Genomic DNA, 12,988 nt, shown 5'->3' on the forward strand with positions numbered 1-12,988 from the left:
ATTGCTGGACATCACTATGGAGTTAGGTGAACTGGAGGAAGTTCATCTGCCACACTTTGTCTGTTTAGGTAAAACCATATAGACATAGTATTCAGAAAGACATTTCCATGTAACTGAGTTTCACTTCCTGAATGAATAAATGAATATGGTCCTCTGTAGCTCAGCTGGTAGAGCACGGCGCTTGTAACGCCAAGGTAGTGGGTTCGATCCCCGGGACCACCCATACACAAAAATGTATGCACGCATGACTGTAAGTCGCTTTGGATAAAAGCGTCTGCTAAATGGCTTATTATTATATTCTGGGAGTTTGAGTTTACTGTGATCTGGTACCGCATATTCTTTGTGTTTTAGTTGTTTGAATAATACAATATTTGTCTTTCTGTCTCCTTTTTATTGTGTTGTTCAGGGAGCAACCCTTCCCTGAGGAATGAGATGAAGATTTTTCATGTAGAGGAACATGGAGTGTCTGTTGAGGAAGTGCATGAGGTCACCAGATTCCATGCTAAGATTCTCCATCCCAAGTTCTCAGTTATCTCTGTTATACTGAGCTATATCTTTTCGCGGAACATAGATGTCCACTGTGAGCTGATGCTCTATCTGACAGTGAAAAAGCAAACACTAATTCCACGCCTATACCTGTTCCCCAGAAACCCCAGCCAAATACAGGTGAGGTACCATTCTTTTAGAGGTGACCTTAACTAAGCAGTGGTACGGTTTATGTTGACACTCATAACATGAAGATAATAGTTTGTTGCTAGTTTTCTGAATAATGTTTGAATAAGACTATACATTGACTGGCTGTGTATTTCATGGCTCGTTTCGCAGGCTGTGGAACAACAGGAAAAGTCTGAAGGGTCTTCAAGGGTTCTCATCTCAAGACCAGAGCAGGCCTTCAAACTGAATAGTTACTTCAGACTGAACATTCCCTGTTCTACCTACATCAATCCACCGGTACAGTTTTAGTAGACTAAGAACATGAATCTGACATTTTAAGTCACATTTCTATCCATTGCTCTCTCTCGCTCGATGGCTCTCAATTCACATGGCTTTATTGGCATGGGAAACATATGTTTACATTGCAAGCAATCTCTCTCTCGCTCTCTCCATCTCTCTCCAGAAGATTCATCTCATACATAGAGACTCCACACCAAGCTTTTTCAGGGCGGTTGTGAAAATGACAGGGGTTGACATTGAGATGGAATTATTCGGTGATGATGAGAGGATTGCATGGAAAGAAGTGGTATCACAAGGTAGGAGCATATGTCAATCATAACTTTGTACTTTTGTAACAGATGCTATTTAGAGTGATATAACCTCATTTTATTTATCTTTCAGATGAATACATCACTGCCACCCATTCAACAAGTAAGTAAACATGAGTTACAGTGCATTCAGAAAGTATTCAGACCCCTTGAATTGTTCCACATTTTGTTACGTTACAGCCTTATTATAAAATTGATAAAATTGTTTTTTCCCCCTCATCAATCTACACAAAATACCCCATAATGACAAAGCAAAAACAGGTTTTTAGACATTGTTGCAAATGTATATATAAAAAAAAAACTGAAATATCACATTTACATAAGTATTCAGACCCTTTACTCAGTACTTTGTTGAAGCACCTTTGGCAGCGATTACAGCATCAATTCTTCTTGGGCATGATGCTACAAGCTTGGCACACCTGTATTTGGGGAGTTTCTCCCATTCTTCTCTGCAGATCCTCTCAAGCTCTGTCAGGTTGGATGGGGAGCGTTGCTGCACAGCTATTTTCAGGTCTCTCCAGAGATGTTCGATCAGGTTCAAGTCCGGGCTCTGGCTGGGCCACTCAAGGACATTCAGAGACTTGTCCCGAAGCCACTCCTGCGTTGTCTTGTCTGTGTGCTTAGGGTCGTTGTCCTGTTGGAAGGTGAACCTTCGCCCCAGTCTGAGGTCCTGAGCGCTCTGGAGCAGGTTCATCAAGGATCTCTCTGTACTTTGCTCCATTCATCTTTCCCTCGATCCTGACTAGTCTCCCAGTCCCTGCCGCTGAAAAACATCCCCCCAGCATGATGCTGCCACCACCATGCTTCACCGTAGGGATGGTGCCAGGGTTCTTCCAGATGTGATGCTTGGCATTCAGGCCAAAGAGTTCAATCTTGGTTTCATCAGACCAGAGAATCTTGTTTCTCATGGTCTGAGAGTCTTTTGGTGCCTTTTGGCAAATTCAAAGCGGGCTGTCATGTGCCTTTTACTAAGGAGTGGCTTCCGTCTGGCCACTCTACCATAAAGGCCTGATTGGTGGAGTGATGCAGAGATGGTTGTCCTTCTGGAAGGTTCTCCCATCTCCACAGAGGAACTCTGGAGCTCTTTCAGAGTGACCATCAGGTTCTTGGTCACCTCCCTGACCAAGGCCTTCTCCCCCGATTGCTCAGTTTAGCCGGGCGGCCAGCTCTAGGAAGAGTTTCGGTGGGTCTAAACTTCTTCCATTTAAGAATGATAGAGGCCACTGTGTTCTTGGATACCTTCAATGCTGCAGAACAGTTTCGGTACACTTCCCCAGATCTGGGCCTCGACACAATCCTGTCTCGGAGCTCTACGGACAATTCCTTCGACCTCATGGCTTGGTTTTTGCTCTGACATGCACTGTCAACTGTGGGACCTTATATAGACAGGTGTGTTCCTTCCCAAACATGTCCAATCAATTATATGTACTACAGGTGGACTCCAATCAAGTTGTTCAAACATCTCAAGGATGATCAATGGAAACAGGATGCACCTGAGCTCAATTTCAAGTCTCATAGCAAAGGGTCTGAATACTTATGTAAATAAGGTATTTCTGTTTTGGAATATATTTATTCTGTATATTTGTATTCTTCTGTTCACTCTGTCATTTAAGTCATTATTGTGGAGTCACTACAATGTTGTTGATCCATCCTCAGTTTTCTCCCATCACAGCCATTGAACTCGTTAACTGTTTTAAAATCACCAATGCCTCATGGTGACATCATTAAGCAGTTTCCTTCCTGTCCTGCAGCTCAGTTCAGAAGGACGACTGCATCTTTGATGTGTCTGGGTGGTTTAATACATCACCCACAGGATAATTATTAACTTGACCATGCTTAAAGAGAGATTCAATGTCTGATTTGTTATTGTTACCCATCTACCAATCACTGCCCTTCTTTATGAGGCTTTCTAAAAGATCCCTGGTCTTTGTATATAGTTGAATCTGTGCTTGAAATGCAATACTTGACTGAGGGACCTTACAGATGTTGAATGTATGGGGGACAGGCCCACTTTGACATTAGAGGATTCTGAGTAGATTGTTGATAAAACATTAATAATCTATTTTCAATGACTTCTCAATAAACCTAACAGGAAAAAGTATTATTTCAATTTTCTATTTTAAATTGACTGACTTTAATTGGAATTGACCACAACCCTGGAGTCGGCTATATACAATAAATGACTATCAGAGGAATGATAACTGGAGAGACTGGAAGATGTAGAAACAGCTGCTGTTAACCCTAAAGCCATATTAATTTAATTGACCCCCCCTTCAGCATTAACAGTCCCTGACATTCCTGCTGAGGAGTTTCTGAAGAAACACTGGGCTAAACTAATTCAGCGAACCAAAAACTCAATGCCAATAGCAGATGATCTGTGGTCAAAGAACATGATTGGTGAAGAAGAGCACTCCAGAATAACAGCTGAAACAACTGAACAGGACCGAATGAGAAAACTACTGAAAGCAGTCATCCCCAAAGGACCAGAAGTGACGGGAGCTTGTCTCAAAGCTCTCGTTGAACATGAAAACCATCTTGTTAAGGACTTGAGTGAATCTAGGTAAGACAGTTTTCATTGCTCCCTCCCTTGAATATGTGTAATGATTAAATATAGGTCAAATAAAAACACAGCTACCATAGATCAAAGAGGAACTGTTTTCCAGAATGGAAGCATGTTTTTGTGTTTCTGTCTGTAATAAATGACTGTTATCTTATTGTAGTTACATCATAGGACCATCATCACATCATTATCTCAGGTGGAACTCCTCCTTCTCCTCCATACTTTCTGATCTCTCTCTTCCCTTCTCCTCCATACTTTCTGATCTCTCTCTTCCCTTCTCCTCCATACTTTCTGATCTCTCTCTTCCCTTCTCCTCCATACTTTCTGATCTCTCTCTTCCCTTCTCCTCCATACTTTCTGATCTCTCTCTTCCCTTCTCCCTACTTTCTGATCTCTCTCTTCCCTTCTCCTCCATACTTTCTGATCTCTCTCTTCCCTTCTCATCCATACTTTCTAATCTCTCTCTTCCCTTCTCCTCCATACTTTCTGATCTCTCGCTTCCCTTCTCCTCCATACTTTCTGATCTCTCTCTTCCCTTCTCCTCCATACTTTCTGATCTCTCTCTTCCCTTCTCCTCCATACTTTCTGATCTCTCTTCCCTTCTCCTCCATACTTTCTGATCTCTCTCTTCCCTTCTCCTCCATACTTTCTGATCTCTCTCTTCCCTTCTCCTCCATACTTTCTGATCTCTCTCTTCCCTTCTCCTCCATACTTTCTGATCTCTCTCTTCCCTTCTCCTCCATCCTCTTTCTTGTAGAACCTAATCTGAAGACGCTGAGGCCTGTCTCCTAGTCTGTGGACTAAGACACTTCTTCACCTAATCTGAAGACGCTGAGGCGTGTCTCCTAGTCTGTGGACTAAGACACTTCTTCACCTATTCTGAAGACGCTGAGGCCTGTCTCCTAGTCTGTGGACTAAGACACTTCTTCACCTATTCTGAAGACGCTGAGGCCTGTCTCCTAGTCTGTGGACTAAGACACTTCTTCACCTAATCTGAAGACGCTGAGGCCTGTCTCCTAGTCTGTGGACTAAAACACTTCTTCACCTAATCTGAAGATGCTGAGGCCTGTCTCCTAGTCTGTGGACTAAGACACTTCTTCACCTAATCTGATGACGCTGAGGCCTGTCTCCTAGTCTGTGGACTAAGACACTTCTTCACCTAATCTGAAGACGCTGAGGCCTGTCTCCTAGTCTGTGGACTAAGACACTTCTTCACCTAGGAATGTATTTTGTGTGTTTGTGTGTGTCTTTGTATATACTGTGTGTGAGTTGGTCTCTGATTACTGTGATTAGTTCAATGTAAGGTCATATACTATACATTATAATCAGTCTGTTTTGGGTTTGCAGAATCATTGTATATCATTGGTTTTCCATCCTATCATGTTACCACACAGATGTGACTGTCTAGCTCAGCGGTTCCCAAACTTTCCCATTCTGGAGACCATCAAATCACCGTCCAAAGCTCTTGAGGACCACCATTCACGGAGTCGCTGTTCTTTTTTCACATCAAATATATTGCCGGTCAAATTCTATCACAACGAGTGTCAGGACCTGTCCTGGATGGTCTGCTGGACGGACTCCTGCAACACACAGTCATCAACCAGGAGGAAATTGAGTCAGTAAAGGTGATAGCTGAGAGGGCAGAGAAGGCACGTGACATCATCGACATGGTGTTGAGAAAAGGAACTGAGTCATGTTCCAGGATGATCAACCTTCTTGGGGAGCTGGACCCCTATCTTTGGTCACAGCTTCAGATCTAAAGTTGTAGCCAACCCCTGGGTGTGGGGAGACCAGGCAGAATAGACAGGCAGGGTGGTTCAACATGGTCTTGTTGTCTGTTGCTTTAATTCAGGCTCCTAAAAATGTACAGAAAATGTCAATCAAATATGACCACTATAATAGCAATAAACTAACCAAAGGTCCAGCCACACAGCCTCTCTCCTTCTGCAGCCTCCTGGAGGTGTGGATCTTCTAGCAGGAGGGTCAGTTAGTCCTCCACTAGGTACCTAGCTGGACTCCTTTCTAGCAGGAGGGTCAGTTAGTCCTCCACTAGGTACCTAGCTGGACTCCTTTCTAGCAGGAGGGTCAGTTAGTCCTCCACTAGGTACCTAGCTGGACCCCTATCTAGCAGGAGGGTCAGTTAGTCCTCCACTAGGTACCTAGCTGGACCCCTATCTAGCAGGAGGGTCAGTTAGTCCTCCACTAGGTACCTAGCTGGACCCCTATCTAGCAGGAGGGTCAGTTAGTCCTACACTATGTACCCCTATCTAGCAGGAAGGTCAGTTAGTCCTCCACTAGGTACCTAGCTGGACCCCTATCTAGCAGGAGGGTCAGTTAGTCCTCCACTAGGTACCTAGCTGGACCCCTATCTAGCAGGAGGATCAGTTAGCCCTCCACTAGGTACCTAGCTTGACCCCTATCTAGCAGGAGGGTCAGTTAGTCCTCCACTAGGTACCTAGCTGGACCCCTATCTAGCAGGAGGATCAGTTAGCCCTCCACTAGGTACCTAGCTTGACCCCTATCTAGCAGGAGGGTCAGTTAGTCCTCCACTAGGTACCTAGCTGGACCCCTATCTAGCAGGAGGGTCAGTTAGTCCTCCACTAGGTACCTAGGTATGGACCCCCATCTAGCAGGAGGGTCAGTTAGTCCTCCACTAGGTACCTAGCTGGACCCCTATCTAGCAGGAGGGTCAGTTAGTCCTCCACTAGGTACCTAGCTGGACCCCTATCTAGCAGGAGGGTCAGTTAGTCCTCCACTAGGTACCTAGCTGGACCCCTATCTAGCAGGAGGGTCAGTTAGTCCTACACTAGGTACCCCTATCTAGCAGGAGGGTCAGTTAGTCCTCCACTAGGTACCTAGCTGGACCCCTATCTAGCAGGAGGGTCAGTTAGTCCTCCACTAGGTACCTAGCTGGACCCCTATCTAGCAGGAGGGTCAGTTAGTCCTCCACTAGGTACCTAGGTATGGACCCCTATCTAGCAGGAGGGTCAGTTAGTCCTCCACTAGGTACCTAGCTGGACCCCCTATCTAGCAGGAGGGTCAGTTAGTCCTCCACTAGGTACCTAGCTGGACCCCTATCTAGCAGGAGGGTCAGTTAGTCCTCCACTAGGTACCTAGCTGGACCCCTATCTAGCAGAACATGTTGATACAACTCTGTCTCTCTCTCACACCAACACACCTACCTACCTGATGTCTGTGTATTTTAAACTTTAGATTTTAAATTTCATTGTATACGCATTGTAAACATGTATTGTATACGCATTGTAAACATGTATTGTGATGTTATTGGAATTTACTTACTGTATTTGCATACTAACTGTGAATGTGTCCGGGAAAATGGCTCTGAGAATTTGGCATTCAACTTAAAACCACAGAAATGTATTTTATGAATATATTGTACAGTGTTGGCCTGATAGAGGTTAATGAGAGGGGCTGGATATCAACACAACCACCTCAGTCTATCAGCAGTTTTCTCAGTGAGAGCACATTGACCATTGACAGACATAAGGACCTGTTCAACCTCTCACCCCTTTACCAATGACTTGAGAGTGGCTGAAGGACATATAAGGAGCTGTTCAACCTCTCACCCCTTTACCAATGACTTGAGAGGGGCTGAAGGACATATAAGGAGCTGTTCAACCTCTCTCCCCTTTACCAATGACTTGAGAGTGGCTGAAGGACATATAAGGAGCTGTTCAACCTCTCACCCCTTTACCAATGACTTGAGAGTGGCTGAAGGACATATAAGGAGCTGTTCAACCTCTCACCCCTTTACCAATGACTTGAGAGTGGCTGAAGGACATATAAGGAGCTGTTCAACCTCTCTCCCCTTTACCAATGACTTGAGAGTGGCTGAAGGACCAATCAGCCCCCATCTATACACAATGTTTTACTAAATGTTTTATAACGTTGTATTTTTCTATGTGTATCTACCTGCCCAGGGACTACAGTTAAACTAGCTAGCCGGCTAAATCTGGCACATTTACAGAAATGTTGATTGATGTGCAGTATCCCTGTCAAATACATGTTGTACATGTCAATTAAAAGGAATGTATTGTGACTTAGAATGTTGTTTAACAATATGGAAAAAAGCAATAAAGTCAACCGCCTTTATAGCACAAATAATATTATAGCACTGACATTTGTTAACAGCATTGAAAGTAATGATTACTAGACAGTTGTCATGGTAACAGCAGTAATACAAATAACATTATTTATGATGCTGCTATTAATAATAATAATAATAATATTATAATAATCAATTTTAGAAAACACTTTAAAATCCCATCGTTAATTAGATTAGATGAGTTTATTAGTCACATGGAGAGAGGGACGCAAAATCTGGTGCTCTGGGCTCCAACAGCGCAGGTCAAAATAAATCAAATCAAATCAAGAGAAGTGAATGAGACAAGATAAAGATGATAATAATATGTAGACATTTACAACTGGATGGTGGGGGCAGGGTAAGAGTCTGTTGGGTGGGGGCAGGGTAAGAGTCTGTTGGGTGGTGGGGGCAGGGTAAGAGTCCGTTGGGTGGTGGGGGGCAGGGTAAGAGTCCGTTGGGTGGTGGGGGCAGGGTAAGAGTCCGTTGGGTGGTGGGGGCAGGGTAAGAGTCTGTTGGGTGGTGGTGGGGGCAGGGTAAGAGTCTGTTGGGTGGTGGTGGGGGCAGGGTAAGAGTCTGTTGGGTGGTGGTGGGGGCAGGGTAAGAGTCTGTTGGGTGGTGGTGGGGGGCAGGGTAAGAGTCCGTTGGGTGGTGGGGGGCAGGGTAAGAGTCTGTTGGGTGGTGGGGGGCAGGGTAAGAGTCCGTTGGGTGGTGGGGGCAGGGTAAGAGTCCATTGGGTGGTGGGGGCAGGGTAAGAGTCTGTTGGGTGGTGGGGGCAGGGTAAGAGTCTGTTGGGTGGTGGGGGCAGGGTAAGAGTCTGTTGGGTGGTGGTGGTGGGGGCAGGGTAAGAGTCTGTTGGGTGGTGGGGGCAGGGTAAGAGTCTGTTGGGTGGTGGGGGCAGGGTAAGAGTCTGTTGGGTGGTGGGGGCAGGGTATATACTGTATGTTGAAAATGTGTGAAATTGTGAGAGTATTAATGACATTTTTTTTATGTAATTTTATTGACATTGTGAATTCATGCAAACAGGCTATATACACTGCTCAAAAAAATAAAGGGAACAGTAAAATAACACATCCTAGATCTGAATGAATGAAATAATCTTATTAAATACTTTTTTCTTTACATAGTTGAATGTGCTGACAACAAAATCACACAAAAATTATCAATGGAAATCAAATGTATCAACCCATGGAGGTCTGGATTTGGAGTCACCCTCAAAATTAAAGTGGAAAACCACACTACAGGCTGATCCAACTTTGATGTAATGTCCTTAAAACAAGTCAAAATGAGGCTCAGTAGTGTGTGTGGCCTCCACGTGCCTGTATGACCTCCCTACAACGCCTGGGCATGCTCCTGATGAGGTGGCGGATGGTCTCCTGAGGGATCTCCTCCCAGACCTGGACTAAAGCATCCGCCAACTCCTGGACAGTCTGTGGTGCAACGTGGCGTTGGTGGATGGAGCGAGACATGATGTCCCAGATGTGCTCAATTGGATTCAGGTCTGGGGAACGGGCGGGCCAGTCCATAGCATCAATGCCTTCCTCTTGAAGGAACTGCTGACACACTCCAGCCACATGAGGTCTAGCATTGTCTTGCATTAGGAGGAACCCAGGGCTAACCGCACCAGCATATGGTCTCACAAGGGGTCTGAGGATCTCATCTCGGTACCTAATGGCAGTCAGGCTACCTCTGGTGAGCACATGGAGGGCTGTGCGGCCCCCCAAAGAAATGCCACCCCACACCATGACTGACCCACCGCCAAACTGGTCATGCTGGAGGATGTTGCAGGCAGCAGAACGTTCTCCACGGGGTCTCCAGACTCTGTCACGTCTGTCACGTGCTCAGTGTGAACCTGCTTTCATCTGTGAAGACACAGGGTGCCAGTGGCGAATTTGCCAATCTTGGTGTTCTCTGGCAAATGCCAAACGTCCTGCACGGTTTTGGGCTGTAAGCACAACTTCCACCTGTGGAGTCTGTTTCTGACCGTTTGAGCAGACACATGCACATTTGTGGCCTGCTGGAGGTCATTTTGCAGGGCTCTGGCAGTGCTCCTCCTGCTCCTCCTTGCACAAAGGCGCAGGTAGCATTGGAAATCCAATGAGAGATGGCTGATCTGCTCTGTTGGAAGATCTGGCACCGCTGCATTTCACAGAGAGCACGTTTTTAGAGACAGGTGGGACTTTTTAGCAGAAAGTACAGATTGGCTCATCAGATATCGTTTCCCAAAACCAATCTTATAGGATCTTTGAGAGGATTTAAGACCTACTTTAGAAAGGCAAACCCATGCCATTCGGGTGCACGTCAAAGTGTTATCCATCCTCGGGTTTTTGGCAACGGACACTTTTCAGCCGGAGCTTGCTGATCGGCCAGCGGCATCTCACATCCCTCGAAGAGTCAATGTTTTGGATGCAATCATCAGCAAAAGGTACTGTAACATACAATTTCCACCACCACGCAACAGGTTAAGAGGGGTTTCTTTGCCATCAATGGGTTCCCAAATACGAACGGAGAAATAGACGGCCCCCACATCGCCATAAAAGAACCATCCCAAAACGAGTTCAACTAGAGAAGGCTTCTACTCTTAATGTGCAGGTGATAGGTGATGTTATGTGCAAAAGACGCTACTGAATGTGGTGGCCAGGTGGAAAGCACGACTTGTTCATTCAGCAGAACCTTTTGGTTGTATTAAATATCTGACACTAGCACCTCTATTTCAGTCTAGGAAAAGTTTTTTCGTAGCTTTTGTTGTTTCATTTCATTGTACGGCTTTGTACATTCCCCACGGACTTTAAAGGGATGATTTTGACCATATCTGGTTAATTAGGGGCGTTTCTAAATGCTAAATAGCCAAAGTAATACACAAGAACTGAGGCTGAGAACAACTGGTATTTATCAATGGCGACCTCCTACGTTTGCGTCATAGGATTGCTTGATACATCATACTTTTTCTATGCATACCAACAAAATTGTGTTTATATGTTGTATTTTAAGATAGATTCGACACAATATTTATAAATTGATAAATGTGCACAAAAGCATTGAGATGTATAAACTTGGCGCATTCATGTTTGCAGTTATAAATCAGACATGTTGTAAAACGGTGCCTGCATGAACCAGCGTTATAACTCCACCTGAGATACGCCATCATTCATCTTTTATGGTGACAATAACCCCCTTATTTGCTGTATAGTTGGGAAGTATTGGAATTAGGCCCAGACAGTATATCTAAAGGAAATATCCATGGCGATCTTCAAATGTCTTTGGAGGTGTTGGCAGAATGTTTTATTTTACAGTGACATTTGCTGTCGGTCTATCTGACCGTTTCTGAAAGACAAAAACACTTGCAAATAGTTGTGGACCTGTAAACAGATCGTTGGAATGCAGTAATGTTTTGCATTCACTTTTTCCCGAAACTAAATATGCTTCACTGCCCACAAATTCGGAAACATTGTCTACTCGAAAAAATAAAAATGAACTAGAGTTTATTGGTAGCCTACACACTTCAATACAAAAGATCATCTGTCTGTTCACCTGTTCCATTCTGCTGTATGTTATAAACCGCGCCGCGCACCCTGTCATCTGCATAGAGCAAACACTTTAAATAATAGCCTCTCTGATAGGCCCAATTAAATGAGAAATGCGCATGGTAATTTGTTGTATGGCTACATCGGGAATATGAACTCATCATGGCCAGAAAAGGTGAGGAATTTATTATGCAATGATTATGATAATGTATTATGTTTGTAAATGAAATATTGTCTACGCAAGAAATGTCACATTACATCATTCAGACGTCGCCTACAAACGTCAATGGAAAAGGTGAATCGTCTGTTCTAACGTTAAACTGCGCTTCGGATCGGATCGCATAGAGCAAAATAGGCTGCTGGAAATACTGTAGCTGATCTATTTACTACTGTGAAGTGGGTCCTATTAAATGAGAGATGGGACGAATGGTAGCCAATCCTAACTTGTTGTAGGCCTATAGGATATTTCGCGAGTATATGCTTTGTTCTGCAATAACAGGAAATGTATGCCTATTTCTAATTATTTTAGAATGTAAAGATGAATTGATTTTCACTAACGGCAAATGATTGCATCTTGTTATTAACCTTTTTATTGTTATGAATAAGCGTGCCCATCATATCCCACATTTACATAAAATACTAATCTACTTGCCTTCTTGCAATGCAATACTTCAACCACTAGAAACTGTGTATACGCATGGTCTAAAGTTAGCGGGAAGGTGAGTGTGTCTGTCTGTGTGTCTTCTGTCTGTGTCTGTCTGTCTGTGTGTCTTCACATATTTCTATATTTCTTCATTCCATTCTTCTACTTTTAGATGTGTGTGTATTGTTGTGTATTGTCAGATACTACTGCACTGTTGGAGCTAGGAACACAAGCATTTCACTACACCCACAATAACATCTGCTAAATATGTGTATGCGACCAATACAATTTCATTTGATTTAAATGGACCCTGGGTGTGATAATTCATTATTAAAAAATATATAGAGAAACGTTGGTAAACCAATACATAGTCAGGGTTGGGGTCGATTTCATTTAAATTCCAGTCAATTCAGGAAGTAGACTGACATTCTAATTCCAATTCTCCTCAATGCTTTTCAATGAAGACAATTTGGATTTGGAATTTGGTTAACTTTCTGACTGGACTGGAATTCAAATGGAAGTGACTCCAACCACGTACATAGTCACTATGAAAATATAGACCTTAATGATATTTTTAGTAAAAGTGAAATATAGTGTTTATTATCCTGTAGTGTGTTAATCTCTCTGTGTGTGTCTGTGTTTGTGTATATGCTTTAGTGTGTGTGTGTGTGTGTGTGTGTGTGTGTGTGTGTGTGTGTGTGTGTGTGTGTGTGTGTGTGTGAGAGAGAGAATTGGTGAGATAATGAATAAATAATGAGTTAATTTGTATCACATTATTCTAGGTCAGTGTATTCCAACCTCTCCTCTGGGATCCCTAAGGATCACATTATTCTAGGTCAGTGTATTCCAACCTCTCCTCTGGGATCCCTAAGGATCACATTATTCTAGGTCAGTGTA

At 43.8% G+C, this 12,988-nt stretch overlaps 1 protein-coding gene across 2 annotated transcripts; it reads left to right on the forward strand.

Annotated features, from left to right (window-relative positions):
- Positions 1-416: 416 nt before the first annotated feature.
- LOC123490767 (NACHT, LRR and PYD domains-containing protein 1 homolog) lies at positions 417-4,619 on the forward strand. 2 transcript variants are annotated; one of them, XM_045220643.1, is made up of 6 exons: positions 417-666; positions 826-951; positions 1,118-1,250; positions 1,336-1,365; positions 3,540-3,822; positions 4,580-4,619. In XM_045220643.1, the coding sequence occupies exons 1-6, from the start codon at positions 433-435 to the stop codon at positions 4,584-4,586; spliced, it is 813 nt and encodes a 270-aa protein (XP_045076578.1). In that variant the 5' UTR covers positions 417-432; the 3' UTR covers positions 4,587-4,619. The 2 variants fall into 2 exon arrangements, with proteins under 2 accessions (XP_045076578.1, XP_045076579.1); XM_045220644.1 differs by having other exon boundaries at positions 1,121-1,250.
- The last annotated feature ends 8,369 nt before the right edge of the window (positions 4,620-12,988 follow it).

Source organism: Coregonus clupeaformis, unplaced genomic scaffold (genome assembly GCF_020615455.1).
Source record: "Coregonus clupeaformis isolate EN_2021a unplaced genomic scaffold, ASM2061545v1 scaf4691, whole genome shotgun sequence".
Lineage (NCBI taxonomy): Eukaryota > Metazoa > Chordata > Actinopteri > Salmoniformes > Salmonidae > Coregonus > Coregonus clupeaformis.